We start from the raw sequence: 17879 nt of genomic DNA, 5'->3' as shown, positions 1-17879 counted from the left end.
TGCCAATATACCACGGCTAAGGGCTGTATCCAGGCACTCCGCGTTGCGTCATGCATAAGAACAGCCCTTAGCCGTGGTATATTGGCCATATTCCACACCCCCTCGGGCCTTATTGCTTAAATATCTCATGGAAATATCTTGATTCTGAGTATAGTATAAAAGAGCTTTGCCTTTATCTTAAATTAAATCAAACCAGGTAGTGACAGAGTGTTAATATGCGTTAGCTTATGCCTCTGAATAATGTGGAGAAAAACAAGAAAGCATGTAGTATGCAGTCAAAGGATGCAGCTCATGAGGATCTATCAGTTGGGTTTTTCCTTCGTGCTACTGTAGATACCTTTTCAGTACATGTATTGATATTCACAATCATAGGTGCCAGCCCAGACGAGTTCATGATAGTACTGGTAGGTCAACTAGACGAAATCCATGAGCATGCTGGCTCTTTGGTGATGTCCCATCTCTTCAGTGTGGTCTGTCACACACTTCCATTAAACTACTAAATGCAGCATTAACATTCAAATATTTAATATAAACGTAGAAAATAATATGAAACACACTGTCTCACGTAAGTCCATTCCTCACCAGCCTACCCTAGGCCTAGTGTTTCCCAGGACTCAGGGTGCTCTCTGACTCTGAGTCCTGAATTGGCTGTTCACCTCGTTGAGGACCACGTCTGAGTTGAGCTCCTCAAGGGCTGTGATGGTTCTGTCGTCAAATGGACTTTCTGAAATGGGATACATCGGAGTTACAGCTTATTCTGTACACAAGTTACTGCATTGAAATCCTTAGAGGGGTATTTCTGAGATGAACTCTACATTAAAGGACCACGTATAAGGAAAGTAAATCACGGTGGATACCCTTACAGCAAAACAACATGATTTCACTTGTGGAGAATCACATGATTTCACGTGTGAAATTTCATGTGAAATCATGTGTTTTTAGAACACATCATGTTTTGACGTGTAGTTGTGTAAATTCATGTGGTTTTTCCGTAAGGGTAGGCTTCGAGTATCCTATATTCAAGGGACAAATTATTCTGGTGATTCACTGTTTATAACTAAATGTATGACATTCTTTCAGACATCTGGCAGCAGAATGGATGAAAGGCCATTTTCATGACCAAGAGCAGATAAACAAGCAACAAGAGAGCAGAGACACACGTGACTGGTGGAATCAGAGCCAGCTGGCAGCCAGCAGCTGAGCCAGGCACATGGGCGGGGCTACAGTTAGATAGTCACTATTTGATTGGATGGGTTAAGCTGACTAAATCCTGCTGTAAAGTGTCACACACATAGACACACACACTCTCACACACTGTTGCAAACAAACACACAGCAGATACTGTGCACCATCAGTAAGAGGCTAAAAGAAGTGAGGCGCTATAGCCGTGGTCGAAGCTCAAACTGTACGGCTAGCTCCAATTCTGGGTAAAATGATGTCAAAGGGCAAAGGTCATCTCAGAGCCTGTCACAGATATTTCAGAGGTTACATAGGTCATCAGTGAGATGGAGATGAAGGCTTGCTAAGCCATCCCCTCCTCTGCATACAGAGGTTTAATATGATGTAATGCTTTATCAGGGGCAGAAAGTAGATCAGCATATACAAAAAGTATTTCTCTATTGTTGTCTGACCCATATTGGTTGTTAGTAATCCCTGATTCCCCCTCTCTGGATCCCCTTGCCTACCTGTTGCTCCACTGGGCCGCTCTGGGGAGTCACCAGTCAAGAAGGAGGAGCTGGAGGAATGATTGAACTGGGAGGAGTTGTAGGAGCGGAGAGATGTGGCTCTGGTCACTGACAATGACTTCTTCCCCGTCTTCTGTGTAGCCGTGCGGCTCCAGTCTGTGATGAAACAAGAGTTAATTAAAACCTCTCACATTAAATTACATAAAATATCTTAATTCAGGGAAGCAAAAGTCATTTCGCTACCCAAGAATAGTAAAGCCCCCTCTACTGGCTCAAATAGCCAACCAATCAGCCTGTTACCAACCCTTAGTAAAAATTTGGGAAAAATAGTGTTTGACCAGATACAATGCTATTTTACAGTAAACAAATTGACATCAGACTTTCAGCACGCTTATAGGGAAGGACATTCAACAAGCACAGCACTTACACAAATGACTGATGATTGGCTGAGAGAAAATGACGATAAAAATATTGTGGGAGCTGTTTTGTTAGACTTCAGTGCGGCTTTTGACATTCTCGATCATAGTCTGCTGCTGAAAAAACGTATGTTATGGCTTTACACCCCCTGCTATATTGTGGATAAAGAGTTACCTGTCTAACAGAACACAGAGGGTGTTCTTTAATGGAAGCCTCTCCAACATAATCCAGGTAGAATCAGCATTTCCCCAGGGCAGCTGTCTAGGCCCCCTTTTTCAATCTTTAATAATGACCTGTCACTGGCTTTGAGTAAAGCCAGTGTGTCTATGTATGCGGATGACTCAACACTATACACGTCAGCTACTACAGCAACTGAAATGACAGCAACACTTAACAAAGAGCTGCAGTTAGTTTCAGAATGGGTGGCAAGGAATAAGTTAGTACTAAATATTTCAAAAACTAAAAGTATTGTATTTGGGACAAATCACTCACTAAACCCTAAACCTCAACTAAATCTTGTAATGAATAATGTGGAAATTGAGCAAGTTGAGGTGACTAAACTGCTTGGAGTAACCCTGGATTGTAAACTGTTATGGTCAAATCATGTTGATACAACAGTAGCTAAAATGGGGAGAAGTCTGTCCATAATAATGCGCTGCTCTGCCTTCTTAACAACACTATCAACAAGGCAGGTCCTACAGGCCCTAGTTTTGTCACACCTGGACAGTCGTGTGGTCAGGTGCCACAAAGAGTGACTTAGGAAAATTACAATTGGCTTAGAATATGGCAGCAGGGCAGACCCTTAAATGTACACGGAGCTAACATTAATAATATGCATGTCAATCTCTCATGGCTCAAAGTGAAGGAGAGATTGACTTCATCACTACTTGTTTTTGTAAGAAGTGTTGACATGCTAAATGCACCGAGCTGTCTGTTTAAACTACTAGCACACAGCTCGGACACCAATGCATACCCCACAAGAAATGCCACCAGAGGTCTCTACACAATCCCCAAGTCCAGAACAGACTATGGGAGGTGCACAGTACTACATAGAGCCATGACTACATGGAACTCTATTCCACATCAGGTAACTGATGCAAGCAGTTAAAAATATACCTTATGGAACAGAGGGGACTGTGAAGAGACACACACACAGGTACAGACACACGCATACGCACAAACACACTAGCACACACACTCTACACACACATACATTGTAATATTGTTGTATGGTGGTATTATACATTTTGTATTGTAGATATGTAGTGGTGTACTAATGTTATATATGTACTGTTTTATCTTTTGTTTTATGTGTGATGTAAGTGCCTTAATGTGTTTGGACCCCAGGAAGAGTAGCTGCTGCCTTGGCAGGAACTAATGGGGATCCCTAATAAATACAAAATAAAAATACATGGAAGGTTCTTCTCTTCTTCAAACGACACATATGTTGTAAGGTGTAGGTCAACAGGTCTTACCTGAGTTCTCTGCCAGTCTCAGTCTACCGCAGCAGAGATAAGTCCTCCACTGCCTCCTCACATTCTCCTTCACAGCACAGTAGAACACAAAGATAAAGAACCCTGGAAGAGAACACGAGCGTCAGGTAACTACACTTTTGTTACACACTTGGCAACAGGTTTCCCAAGAAACTCCCCAGACTTTGTGTCGGTGTCTTCTCTGAGAACATTAATGGTGAATTCATTTTCAAATCAATACAAATCTGGAGGAGTTCTAAATCTTACCTTGAAAGGAGTTGAAGATGGCGAAGAGGTACATGAAGGCCAGGTTGACGGGCCCCCAGGCGAAGAAGGCAAAGCCCCAGGTGAGGCCCAGGAGTAGGGTGATCCCAAGCACACTGCGCAGGTCCTGAAGCCCGTTACGGTGTCTCATGTTGTGGGGGTTCTGACTCTTTATACGACAGAGCTGAACCATCACCACCACAAACATGCTGAGGTTCAACAGGAAGATGACACAGAAGTAAGCCACCACAGATACGTAGAAGGCAATGTTGTTCTTCAGCCAGCAGCTGTGTGAGAGGAAAGGAGAGAAGAGATATGGGCTAAAATACAGGAGACCATATTTGAATTGATCAGCTATCCTATTATGCAGATGCGAATACTGGTATAAATGTCATGATGCACATATACACGCACTTCATACCAAGACTCCAACTGTAAATTGTCATGTTAAATAGTGAACAAAATGCAAGGGACTCACAAGTCATCTGTAGGGGAGCCATCTGAGTACTTTCCGTAGCCAACAAGGCCGTAGTTGTCCTTATCAACAGCAATAACGACGATGACCACAAGGAGTGGGACGCCTGACATGAGAGACAACAGACTACATTGAACTGTAAGTAACTGTTACTTTTTTATAAGCACGTGGTGGCTGTTTTTCATTCTGACGACAGTCACAGAATATTTTTGTCACTTACCCCAGCCGACGAGTGAGAACTTGAGCATATAGCGTGTTATGTATGTGTTGAAGACCTTGACGAGGGCCAGGTACATGTGGACGGCCTCCAGGCCCATCCAGGTGAAGGAGGCCAGCAGGAAGTAGTGTAGGAACCAGGCGGTGGAGATGCACAGGCCAACAGCATCAGGGTAGAGGGCCAGCCAGGCGTCCACCAGGAACACCAGGTTTAAGAACAACAGAGCCACACACAGCTGGATCAGGATCTTAGATGGGATGTCCTTACGCAGTTTCCTAAAGGAACACCACGAAAGGAATTACGATTGGTATTACATTGATTAGAGCTTGTTTATATGTCTTTGTATTTAGATCTCCAGGTGGGTGTCATCATGGATATACTGCGCTGATCACAAGGGGCTCAGACTCACCCAAAGGCCAGGTAGGTGAGCAGAGTGATGGAGAGGAAGATGGCGGAGATACCACAGCCGATGTAGGTGATGTAGGTGAGGATTGTGGCCTGGAGACGATTGGTTATGCCCGTTCTGGAGATGTCCTGGGAGAAGAAAGACCAAAAACATGTTGTACACATGGAATTATTCTAAAAATAAGTCCTCCATTGTTGACAAAGACTGAATGGGAGAGATCACATTGCAACCCTGTCTCAGAAAGGACTCACCAGTAGCACACCAAAGCTGGTGAGATGGTTGCAGGCACAGACGGTCTCATTATCTGTGCTGTTCCGGACAGAGCAGCCGTCTCGGTTCCAGCCTCCTGAGCCACCTACCAGAAATTGTTTTTAAAATTATTTAATGCCTGTCAATTGTCAGAGGTAGTCTTCATTTCATTTTGGGAGACACAAGAGGAACACTTACCATTCAAGCCAAAGTCCCAGAAAGCACATGAAACCACAAAATTTGCCTGTGTAGACAAATGATGAAGAGAAGACAGGGTGTCAAGGATTGTCAACAAGGTGACTGACATGAAATACTTTCTCCAGATGTCCCATCCTTGACATAGGGAAAAAGGACTAGATGAATGCACAGTGTGTTTGTTTGACTCACTGGGACGGGCTCAGTGTTTCTCAGGGTGATCACCACGTCCTCCTGCAGAGATTTGATTGACAGGTTCGCCACACTGGCTCCCAAGATCCCACTGTACAGCCTGCTGTCTCCCAGGGCTCGGTCCTGAGGAACGGCATGGAAAGAATACTATCCAATTACTATACAATATTTTACTAGGGTGTCACAGTTCTTCATTTCTTACCAATTTATGTGACGTTTATTCAGTCATCATATCTACATAAATAGCAAGGGGTGCTTAAGTAGCAATGGAGGTTTAGGCTTGGCAATAGGTTGGGACAGTATTGAATACAGAGGAGCAGGTAAAGCACCTGGAACACAGTGCTCTTCTGGTAGAAGTTGAACTGGAGTCTGGAGGCCTGTAGCTGCTGCTCAGGGGAGAGGTTCGCTGTGAGGGAGGAGGGAAACGTGACGGAGCCCTGAGGGAGGGAACCCTCCTCGGCTCTCACACTTCTCCTGGCTCTGCCGCCTCCACGGATCTGGAGGGGACACATTTCTCTATGGTTAACATGTAGCAATAAACAGGAGTTATGTGTCTATCTACATACCACATCGTACCAGACATGCGGTAGAGTGCAAATATCATTCATGTAGAGTGAAGGATGTCCTACATTACTTTTGCATATATTTTGACGGCAACCGAGGCTACAGTATTTGCTATTCAGTGTTTCCTTACTGGAAGGTTTAGGTCATACCTGTACATTGTTAGGGTCCGGGATGGAGAAAGATGTTTGCTGGAAATTAGTGCCATCCACTGTTTTGACAGCAACAGCAACCGACTTAGTTAAAATTGTAGCCTCTTGCTGAACGACCAGCTTCAGGCCCACCGTATCAACAATCCCAATGATCCTGGTAGAAAAATCAACTGTTATTCTGATGTGCAGGCTGGTCAAGGCCATTGCTAAGATTTCTTCCGGTTTTAAGAAAATGTTGTCACAGTCTCTTTACAGGCTTTGTATAAGTAATAATTTCTGGTACAGCTAAACAGGCAGCTAACAGGCAGCTAAACAGGCAGCTAACAGGCAGCTCAACAGGCAGCTCAACAGGCAGCTCAACAGGCAGCTCAACAGGCAGCACAACAGTAGATTGTTTATCTCCAGGCAGCTCACTTGGTGGAGGAGGAAGCCAGAGTGCCAGAGGAGGCACCCAGCAGGTTGCTAACAATCTTGACAGAGGTTTGCCCCAGAGCCAGGCTGACATTGGGCCCGGCCAGCAGGGCCTCCAGCTGGGACACCAGCTGGTCCACCTGGGAGGAGTTGAGCTTGGACACGTTACTAGTCAGATCCAGCAGCTGGTTGGCCTGCTCTTCACTACTGGCTGCTGTGGTGTTGGGCGCTGTGAGGAGAAGGATCCATAATAAAAACAAGGACGTTATCAGAGGGGAACTTTGACTTTGGCTCTAAATATTAAATGTAAATGAATGTGGCAGTGGCAGCTATGGCCCAGGTAATTCAGAGATCAGCTTGGAATAGTATCCCGGGGGTTACCTGCAGTGGTTGTTGTTATTACAGCTGTCGTGGTGTACTTTGGGGAAGCTGTTGTGGGATTCACTGGTGGAATGATGGGTGTTGATGGGTTTGTAGTGGTATTACCCAGGGTCGTCGTGGCAATGGTTGTATTTGGAGCTGATAATGTAGTATTTGGAGCTGTAGAAGTGGTGTTTAGCGGAGCTAATGTTGTGTACAATGGGAGGGAGGAGGTGTTTAGCTGTATCGTGTTAGTCGGTAGAGGAGACAGTATCGTTGTTGCAGGTAAAAAGGTGTTAGCCATTGGGTTGGGTGAAGTAGTAGGAGGCATGGGGTCGCACGTTTCATTCAGGAGCACACACACATTTTCCCCTTGTTTGCTAAACAGAGAAAGGGACAGATAAATGTAGATCTTCAGTGCATATAGTCGATTATATATTTAAGTAATAAGGCCAGAGGAGGTGTGGTATATGGCCAATATACCACAGATAAGGGCTTTCATATGCACAATGCAATGCAGAGTGCCTGGATACAGCCCTTAGCCGTGGTATATTGGCTATATACCACAAACCCCCGAGTGTCACGACTTCCGCCGAGGCTGCCTCCCTTCCTTGTTCGGGCAGATTTCGGCGTTCGGCGTCACCGGCTTACTAGCTACTGCCGATCCATTTATCATCACTCCATTTGTCTTGTCTTCAATCACACACACCTGGTCCTTATTCCCTCATTAGTCATGGTATAAGTGTTCCCTCTGCTTCCTTGTCTGTGTGGGTGATTGTTTATTGTGGAGGTTTGTGAAGCTCGGTGGAGGTTGTGTATTGTGTATCGACGGGAGTTTTTCCTGTGTTCCTGTATGCCTTGTGCCCTGGAGTGTGTTTGACGCATTTCTGCGTAAACCTGTATTTTGCGGATTAAAGCCTGTTATTCTGTGATTTACCCTCCTGCTCCTGACTTCTTCAACACCACCTCATCACAGAATCATCCACCCGAACAAGGAGGGGAGGCAGCCTCGGCGGAAGTCGTGACACAGAGGTACCTTATTGCTATTATAAACTGGTTACCAACGTAATTAGAACAGTAAAAAGTATTTTTGTCATACCCATGGTATACGGTCTGATATACATTTAAAAAAAAAATGTTTTAGTCATTTAGCAGACGCTCTTATCCAGAGCGACTTACAGTTAGTGAGTGCATACATTTTTCATACTGGCCCCCCGTGGGAATCGAACCCACAACCTTGGCGTTGCCAGCGCCATGCTCTACCAACTGAGCTTTCAGCCAATCAACATTCAGAGCTCGATTTATAAATAGCTATATAACTTCAATGTACAAATAACAATGTGCAATGTGCTTACTCTCCATCATTTAGTGTTTTACACAATTACAAAATGTGTAACAAGGTTTTTCTGTCTTTGAAGCACACAAAGAGAGACTGAACTGACCAGCTGATGACATCATATGTATTTTCAACCTCACAGAACATAGTGGGGTTGAGGTTGATCTCCTTCCACATGAAGGTCGAATTCAATAGACCTCCACTGGATCCTGGCCAGCCACAAATGGCTGTGTGAAATATGAACACAAACAGTCAGAAACACAAACTGTATAATGTGTATTTTTTAAAATATTTTTGTCATTTAGCAGACGCTCTTATCCAGAGCGACTTACAGTTAGTGAGTGCATACTGGCCCCCCGTGGGAATTGAACCCACAACCTTGGCGTTGCAAGGGTATATATGAATAAATACACAGATGCTTTCACCATCCATGGTATGGCTACTCACCCGCTCGCGTCACCGTTCCATTATAGCCAATACCAGGCTTATCATTGAACAGATTCATCAATGCAGTACTGACTGTACATATAGGCAACGAATGGTCAAGGCGCACGATAACCCTGCAGCTTTGGAGACTGGTAGGAAAACAGTAATGGTATAGTTATTAATAAGTCACACCACCGTCATCACTCCACATAAAGGGCCGTCTTGAATGTACTGTAGAAGTTTTTGGCCTGCAAGGAGTACAGGAACTCACTTGGTATTTACGCCACTACATTCCACATGAGCATCCTGTGTGAAAACAACACAGAATAGCTCATAAGGTTTCAAATGATGTCACCCCAAGACTGTGTCAATAAGTTAGCATATGGTTTCTTTACAGAGAAACATAAAACAATGAAAGCTCATTGTGGGGTTGGGGTATTATCTCAATGCAAAATTACCTGGTAGATAGTTGATATGATGGGTGGAGGACAGGGAGGACTGTAACAGAGAATTACGTCAGAAAAAATATCAAACGTAGTGTAGCAAGGTATGGCGCTATATGTACTATTGGGGTTAATTTACGCTGTAATGATCTAATTGGAAAGTGTGAGCATATTGACGTTAAGCAGAGAGAAAACAGTTTTAAAACAGATGAAAAGGACATACTGTGTCTCTGAGGCGTTGGTGCAGGGTGAAGGTTTTTTTAGCTGATCAATCTAGGGAACACAGCGCGCGCACACACACACACACACACACACACACATGCATACAATTACAAAACACACACACACACAGATATATGCACACAAACACTCACAAACAGGTGACACAACAGAAACAACTCACCATATATGAGATGTTTAAAATATTCATAGCAGGATCTTTGATCTGTATACCCAAGGTATAGTATGCAGCTAAACAGAGAGGGAGGAAGATAGAGTTATCAAATGGTGGGAGATGAAAAGGTGTAGCGGGTCCATCGCAGTATCACTGACATTTTCTAATTGATGTTTTATTTAACTAGGCAAGTCAGTTAAGAACAAATTCTTATTACAATGACGGCCTACACCGGCCAAACCCGGACGACACTGGGCCCTATGGGACTCCCAATCACGGTCGGATTGTGATACAGCCTGGAATCAAACCAGGGTCTGTAATGATGCCTCTAGCACTGAGATGCAGTGCCTTAGACCGCTGCGCCACTCGGGTGCCCAAAATGATCTGTTTATTTGTAAATATTGCATTTACCTGTACCATAGCAATAAGCGGAGCAGTTGCAGAAAATCTCCGCCTCTGAAAAGCAGGAATGTGGTACTTATCAAGATAGAGGGGTTCACCATCGTTACAGTGTTAATATGTATATATTTGATTTATATTTATTTATATTCTTTATTATTAATTGTATTGTTTTTATTTCACTTTGATGGAGCTTAAGACTTTCACTGTACCCTGTAATTACACCTGCAACCCTGTACATCTGACTATTAAACTTCTAATCTAATCTAGATAACAATATGTGTTTAAAACCCCCACTGAAGTTTGAAATGGCAAATTATTGTGTCTGCCTCTTAAATGTTACACTATCACATGGGTAAATGAGCAAGGGTGAAAAAAATGTAATAGTTTTTACCGATGGGGGGTTTAGGGGGCATGCCACAGTTCATTTGGGTTTGATTCCCAAGAGGTACGTAAACAGTCCCTGCATGCCCACTGTAAGATACAACATGTTCATATGAGAGGATGTACAGTGCCTTCGGAAAGTATTCAGACCCCTTGACTTTTTCCACATTTTGTTACGTTACAGCCTTAATCTAAAATACATTACATTTTTTTAAAATCCTCAGCAATATATACACAATACCCCATAATGACAAAGCAAAAACTGTTTTTTAGAAATGTTTGCAATTGTATAAAAAAATGTAAACAGAAATACATTATTTACATAAGTATTCAGACCTATTGCTATGAGACTTGAAATTGAGCTCAGGTGCATCCTGTTTCCATTGATCATCCTTGAGATGTTTCTACAATTTGATTGGAGTCCACCTGTGGTAAATTCAATTGATTGGATATGATTTGGAAAGGCACACACCTGTCCATATAAGATCCCACAGTTGACAGTGCATGTCAGAGCAAAAACCAAGCCATGAGGTTGAAGGAATTGTCCGTAGAGCTCCAAGACAGGATTGTGTCGAGTCACAGATCTGGGGAAGGGTACCAAACAATGTCTGCAGCATTGAAGGTCCCCAAGAACACAGTGGCCTCAATCATTCTTAAATGGAAGAAGTTTGGAACCACCAAGACTCTTCCTAGAGCTGGCCGCCTGGCCAAACTGAGCAATCGGGGGAGAAAGGCCTTGGTCAGGGAAGTGACCAAGAACCCGTTGGTCACTCTGACAGAGCTCTAGAGTTCCTCTGTGGAGATGGGAGAACCTTCCAGAAGGACAACCATCTCTGCAGCACTCCACCAATCAGGCCTTTATGGTAGAGTGGCCAGACGGAAGCCACTCCTCAGTAAAAGGAATATGACAGCCAGCTTGGAGTTTGCCAAAAGGCACCTAAAGACTCAGACCATGAGAAACAAGATTCTCTAGTCTGATGAAACCAAGATTAAACTCTTTGGCCTGAATGCCAAGCGTCACGTCTGGAGAAAACCTGGCACCATCCCTACGGTGAAGCATGGTGGTGGCAGCATCATGCTGTGGGGATGTTTTTCAGCGGCAGGGACTGGGAGACTATTCAGGATCGAGGCAAAAATGAACGGAACAAAGTACAGAGCGATCCTTGATGAAAACCTGCTCCAGAGCGCTCAGGACCTCAGACTGGGGCAAGGTTCACCTTCCAACAGGACAACGACCCTAAGCACACAGCCAAGACAACGCAGGAGTGGCTTCAGGACAAGTCTCTGAATGTCCTTGAGTGGCCCAGCCATAGCCCGGACTTGAACCTGATCGAACATCTCTGGAGAGACCTGAAAATAGCTGTGCAGCAACGCTCCCCATCCAACCTGATAGAGCTTGAGAGGATTTGCAGAGAAGAATGGGAGAAACTCCCCAAATACAGGTGTGCCAAGCTTGTAGCGACATACCCAAGAAGACTCGAGGCTGTAATCGCTACCAAAGGTGCTTCAACAAAGTACTGAGTAAATGGTCTGAATACTTACGTAAATGTGATATTTCTGGGTTTTTATTTCTAAATTAGCAAAGATGTCTTACAACCTGTTTTTGCTTTGTCATTATGGGGTATTGTGTGTAGATTGATGAGGGACAAAAACAATTTAATCAATTTCAGAATAAGGCTGTAACCTAACAAAATGTTGAAAAGTCAAGAGGTCTGAATACTTTCTGAAGGCACTGTATACCCTATTGATACTATAGAAATGCTACAAAACACAGAAACAGCAGCATAGTATTTACTTTTCCAGAGTGACATCCAACTTACCATGAGATATTGACAGGCTCTGGAGTGTGACACGTGTCTGGAAGAGGGAGGGTGCCATTGAGGAAGCCGTTGCACTTTGCAAAACCATTACTTGGCGGCAGTTGGCCTGCACACAGACCTTTACCTAGAAGCAACAAGCAACAGACGTCAGGCTCAGATAAATGTACATTCCTGTGAGAGATTTCAGACTCACATTAGGGTCAATGCGACTCACCCACTCTCTCCACTCTATTTCCCACTATATTGGTTTGTATGGTGCTGTTCTCCTGACCCAGCCACAGGGCCCGCTGAAAACAACAGGGAAACGTTGGCTTCCTCGTCTGCAGCAGCACAGTGCACCTAGTCCTCCTGGAGGTTTTGGGGCAATATTAAGGTGTGGAGCAGGACACATGATGCTGAACTGTAGTATTGAAATTAGTGGAGGTATTTCCACCACAGGAGGCTGGTGAGGGTAGGACGGCTCATATTAATGACTGGAATGAAGTGAATGGAATGGTATCAAACACAAGGAAACCGTGTGTTTGATGTGTCGATACCATTCCATTAATTCCATTGCAGCCATTACTATGAGCCCGTCCTCCCCAATTCAGGGGCCACCAGCCGCCTGTGAGGTTAACTAACCTGATCCCTGTTTTATTGACACACGTCACCTCAATGTCCTGTAAAGATAAGAGTTTTGATTCAACTCACATACTTTCACAGACAAAGAAAAAGTACCCTCTATTATTCACATGCACATTAAGGCAGGTTTGTCTGGAGAGAGATCTAGTCTTACTTGAAACAGGCTGGCAGCAGTCATATTTCCACCTTCATGCGCTTCACTGAAGAACAGACAGTGAATAAACAGAGTTAGCTTTAGAATATTTTTTTTTTGTTGATATTGTGATGTCTTGCTCAAATAACTTTTCCCCAGTCTTACTGTCTTCCACGTTGCAGCTAGTGGCCAACCCAGCAAAACGTCCTTCCAAATGTCCCACACGTATTTCCACAGGTGTATATATCCAAAGGTGAGTATTTCCCAAAGGTAAGTATCTCCAAATCCTTATATTCCTCATGGAAGTGGACGTGCAGCACTCTTGTCCTCCAGAGAGCCCCGGTTGGAGACTGTGTCTCTTCCCTTCCCAAACCTTCAGCTCATCAGCTCCTCATTTGTTTCAGCTGCGTGGGAAGATTGGCCATAGAGGGTTGGAGTTCCCGACCATACCAGCAGATGGAGCCATAGCTGTCTGGGTTTGCAGCCACCTCAGGGGGATGTAACGTCCCTCCAGGACACAGCCTCTCGTGACATCACAATATTCAAACATCATATTCTGCACATCTACGGTATAAATCATAACGAACAATAATGACGTGTGACAAAATACTTTACCTTGTGGTGCTATGGGGCCAGTTGGGGGACATGGTATAGCTGGGAGAAAGAGTTGTCATGCTATGGTTGTGTGAGGGAGTACTAATACTATTGTAAAGCATAGTTGTCATGTTTGTTGTCAAGGTTGTCATGCTGAAGTTGATGAAGTTCTGGGATAGTGTTGTCATGTTGTAGGGGGTGGGATATGTTGGACTGACAGAGGTGGTTTGCAGTGTGTCAGTCGAGTTTGTTCCATTTGCTTGTTCAGGCTTGTAGGGCTCACAGGTGTCCAAGTGAGAATGAAATAGAGCCCAGAACTGAAAAAGGAAAACAATGCTGTCACATTTGATGTAGAGTTGAAGTCGGAAGTTTACATACACCTTAGCCAAATACATTTAAACTCAGTTTTTCACAATTCCTGACATTTAATCCTAGTAAAAATACCCTGTCTTAGGTCAGTTAGGATCACCACTTTATTTTAAGAATGTGAAATGTCAGAATAATAGTAGAGAGAATGATTTATTTCAGCTTTTATTTATTTCATCACATTCCCAGTGGGTCAGAAATTTACATACACTCAATTAGTATTTGGTAGCATTGCCTTTAAATTGTTTAACTTGGGTCAAACGTTTCAGGTAGCCTTCCACAAGCTTCCCACAATAAGTTGGGTGAATTTTGGCCCATTCCTCCTGACAGACCTGGTGTAACTGAGTGAAGTTTGTAGGCCTCCTTGCTCGCACACGCTTTTTCAGTTCTGCCCACACATTTTCTATAGGATTGAGGTCAGGGCTTTGTGATGGCCACTCCAATACCTTGACTTTGTTGTCCTTAAGCCATTTTGCCACAAATTTGGAAGTATGCTTGGGGTCAAGACCCATTTGCAACGAAGCTTTAACTTCCTGACTGATGTCTTGAGATGTTGCTTCAATTTATCCACATAATTTTCCTTCCTCATGATTCCCTCTATTTAGTGAAGTGCACCAGTCCCTCCTGCAGCAAACACCCCCACAGCATGATGCTGCCACCCTCTTTTTCCTCCAAACATAACGATGGTCATTATGGCCAAACAGTTATATTTTTGTTTCATCAGACCAGAGGACATTTCTCCAAAAAGTAAGATCTTTGTCCCCATGTGCAGTTGCAAACCGTAGTCTGGCTTTTTTATGGCGGTTTTGGAGAAGTGGCTTCTTCCTTGCTGAGCGGCCTTTAAGGTTATGTCGATATAGGACTGTGGATATAGATACTTTTGTACCTGTTTCCTCCAGCATCTTCACAAGGTCATTTGCTGTTGTTCTGGGATTGATTTGCACTTTTCACACCAAAGTACGTTCATCTCTAGGAGACAGAACGCGTCTCCTTCCTGAGCGGTATGACGGCTGCGTGGTCCCATGGTGTTTATACTTGCGTACTATTGTTTGTACAGATGAACACGGTACCTTCAGGCATTTGGAAATTGCTCCCAAGGATGAACCAGACTTGTGGAGGTCTACCATTCTTTTTCTGAGGTCTTGGCTGATTTCTTTTGATTTTCCCATGATGTCAAGCAAAGAGGCACTGAGGTTGAAGGTAGGCCTTGAAATACATCCACAGGTACACCTCCAATTGACTCAAATTATGTCAATTAGCTTATCAGAAGCTTCTAAAGCCATGACATCATTATCTGGAATTTTCCAAGCTGTTTAAAGGCACAGTCAACTTAGTGTATGTAAACTTCTGACCCACTGGAATTGTGATACAGTGAATTATGAGTGAAATAATCTGTCTGTAAACAATTGTTCGAAAAATTTATTGTGTCATGCACAAAGTAGATGTCCTAACCGACTTGCCAAAACCATAGTTTGTTAAAAATAAATTTGTGGAGTGGTTGAAAAATGAGTTTTAATGACTCCAACCTAAGTGTATGTAAACTTCCGACTTCAACTGTATAACTAAACAAATGTACAGTTTCAACACGATTCATCACACATCAGTCAATCAGGTTTCATTCACATTCCTGTGGCCTACCCAGCCACTGATGTCCGACTCATTCTTCAGGTCTCCAGTCACCTCCACTGCAAGGATCATCCAGTAGTACACGGCTGTTAAACATACACATTACATTGGATTTCATCGTACATTTCAAATCAATCAATCAATCATACTTTATTTATATAGCACATTTCTTACCCCCCCCAAAAAAAATTTTTTTAACGTAAAGTGCAAGTACAATACCAGTGGACATGAAAGACTAATGCCTCAATATCATATATTCATATTATAAACATGATTCATTAAACGTACACTGATTGGCACAGAGCTGTGAGAAGTTACAATGTACCTCTGCTGACTCTGAAACAGAGAGGGGAGAGGAGATATGTGAGGATCAGTGCAAACCAATGCAACACTTACAGATAATTTTCCTGGAGAGCAGGAAATGCAAACTTGTAGTGTATTTCGAGGTTTAAAAAGGCTTCTAAAGTTGGTAATTTCCACTTTAAAATGTCGGACTTGATTTGCCCTAACAAAAAAATTGACCAACCCCTACAAAAAATGTACATTAATTATAATCCACATAATAATTCACATTTCCTGTTGCTGCAGGATTATTTTCCCGCTGTAGCAAACTGGCTCAAATTAAGATCCTACATCTGTAGCTCCACACAAACTCCTCTATTATACAGCGACTTAATCTCACATACAGTCAATAGTATGATTACTCTTTGTGTTACACCCCTCCACCATTACTAAGGCTGTTGACTTACCTGTACTGGCATTAGAGGTGAATGTTGTTGGCAAAGGTGTGGAGTGTCCTGGAGGAGTGGTATTTTTAGAGGTCACTGAAATGGAGAGACAGGAGTCCATTCACTTGCTGAGTCTGACTGTACAATGAGTGTCATTGAATGATGAGATTTTAACATACTGTAGTAAGTATTGTCTAATTTACTGTTGGCAGTGGACGTTATGATGGGCGAGGTTGAGTGCAGAATAGTGGATGGATATGGCATGGTGGACATCATTGGTTCATTAGTCATGTTGGATGAGGCAGTGTGCAGTGGTGATGGGTGAGGAGTTGTAAGGGATGTGAGGGGTGGGGTTGTTGCATTAGACATGGGCACTGAGACTGCTGACGTGTTTGGAGTGTTAGATGAAGAAATGTCTGTAGTGGTTAATGTGGCTGTGGATGGGATGGTTGATGGAGCTGCAGGTGTTGTGGTTATAGCTGATGTGGTGGGATATGGTGTAGTTGTTGTGTTAGTATGTGACATGATTGATGCTATAGTATTTGGGGTGGTAGACACTGTTGTACTGGATGTGGTTGTGATTGGTGTGGATGTTGTTGGTGTAGTTGTTGTGGTTGTAGTTGGTGTGGATGTTGTTGGAGAAGGTGTGGTTGTTCTAGCTGATGTGGTTGTGGTTGGTGTGGAAGTTGTTGGTGTAGTTGTTGTAGTTGTTGGAGAAGGTGTTGTTGTTGTAGTTGATGTGGGTGTGGATGTTGTAGTTGTTGGAGAAGGTGTGGTAGTTGTAGTTGATATGGTTGTAGTTGTTGGAGAAGGTGTGGTAGTTGTAGTTGATATGGTTGTAGTTGTTGGAGAAGGTGTGGTAGTTGTAGTTGATATGGCTGTAGTTGTTGGAGAAGGTATGGTAGTTGTAGTTGATATGGTTGTAGTTGTTGGAGAAGGTGTGGTAGTTGTAGTTGATATGGTTGTAGTTGTTGGAGAAGGTGTGGTAGTTGTAGTTAATATGGTTGTAGTTGTTGGAGAAGGTGTGGTAGTTGTAGTTGATATGGTTGTAGTTGTTGGAGAAGGTGTGGTAGTTGTAGTTGATATGGTTGTAGTTGTTGGAGAAGGTGTGGTAGTTGTAGTTGATATGGTTGTAGTTGTTGGAGAAGGTGTGGTAGTTGTAGTTGATATGGTTGTAGTTGTTGGAGAAGGTGTGGTAGTTGTAGTTGATATGGTTGTAGTTGTTGGAGAAGGTGTGGTAGTTGTAGTTGATATGGTTGTAGTTGTTGGAGAAGGTTTGGTCGTTGTAGTTGATATGGTTGTAGTTGTTGGAGAAGGTTTGGTCGTTGTAGTTGATATGGTTGTAGTCGGTGTAGTTGATATAGTTGTTATAAGCGGTGCACTTTGTGGAGGTAAAGATGGAGGATGGGTTGAGAAGGGTGGAGGTTGAGATGTTTGTGCAAAGGAATGTCCTGAGAACAGAAACAGAGAAGTCAACATCGGTCAGTGTAATGACAACATTAGACACAAGGCTACTTCCCCAGATCAGGGAGCCTGACAGACAGTCTGTGGCA

The 17879-nt window shown here is 43.4% G+C and overlaps 1 protein-coding gene and 1 non-coding gene across 3 annotated transcripts; both read right to left on the bottom strand.

Moving 5' to 3' along the window:
- Positions 1-55: 55 nt before the first annotated feature.
- Positions 56-16940, bottom strand: LOC121541912 (adhesion G-protein coupled receptor G2). Of its 2 annotated transcripts, XM_041851294.1 has the most exons (31): positions 16530-16940; positions 16348-16422; positions 15887-15934; positions 15611-15684; positions 13628-13923; positions 13034-13079; positions 12880-12917; positions 12473-12606; positions 12259-12382; positions 10449-10528; positions 10067-10111; positions 9665-9732; positions 9485-9534; positions 9277-9316; positions 9090-9124; positions 8840-8967; positions 8499-8619; positions 7078-7436; positions 6700-6925; positions 6286-6439; positions 5902-6069; positions 5573-5695; positions 5384-5429; positions 5188-5291; positions 4940-5064; positions 4534-4805; positions 4317-4419; positions 3842-4125; positions 3578-3679; positions 1686-1841; positions 56-724 (listed from the first exon to the last, which is right to left on the bottom strand). In XM_041851294.1, the coding sequence occupies exons 1-31, from the start codon at positions 16849-16851 to the stop codon at positions 615-617; spliced, it is 4056 nt and encodes a 1351-aa protein (XP_041707228.1). In that variant the 5' UTR covers positions 16852-16940; the 3' UTR covers positions 56-614. The 2 variants fall into 2 exon arrangements, with proteins under 2 accessions (XP_041707228.1, XP_041707230.1); XM_041851296.2 differs by lacking the exon at positions 16530-16940 and having other exon boundaries at positions 634-1841; positions 15924-15934.
- trnaa-ggc lies at positions 8264-8336 on the bottom strand. Its single transcript has one exon. It is a non-coding gene; the product is annotated as a tRNA-Ala (tRNA).
- Positions 16941-17879: the final 939 nt, after the last annotated feature.

This window comes from Coregonus clupeaformis, chromosome 27 (assembly GCF_020615455.1).
Source record: "Coregonus clupeaformis isolate EN_2021a chromosome 27, ASM2061545v1, whole genome shotgun sequence".
Lineage (NCBI taxonomy): Eukaryota > Metazoa > Chordata > Actinopteri > Salmoniformes > Salmonidae > Coregonus > Coregonus clupeaformis.
The sequence above is the reverse complement of the archived record's forward strand: the minus strand, read 5'-3'. Positions and strand labels throughout refer to the sequence as shown.

Excerpts from the sequence above, each read along its gene's own strand:
- LOC121541912 (XM_041851294.1), bottom strand. The coding sequence starts at position 16,851 with ATGTCACATACTAACACAACAACTACACCATATCCCACCACATCAGCT. Across the intron at positions 9,125-9,276 it reads TCATATCAACTATCTACCAG|GATGCTCATGTGGAATGTAG; the intron begins GTAATTTTGCAT and ends GTTTTCACACAG. Across the intron at positions 5,696-5,901 it reads AGAAGAGCACTGTGTTCCAG|GACCGAGCCCTGGGAGACAG; the intron begins GTGCTTTACCTG and ends GCCGTTCCTCAG.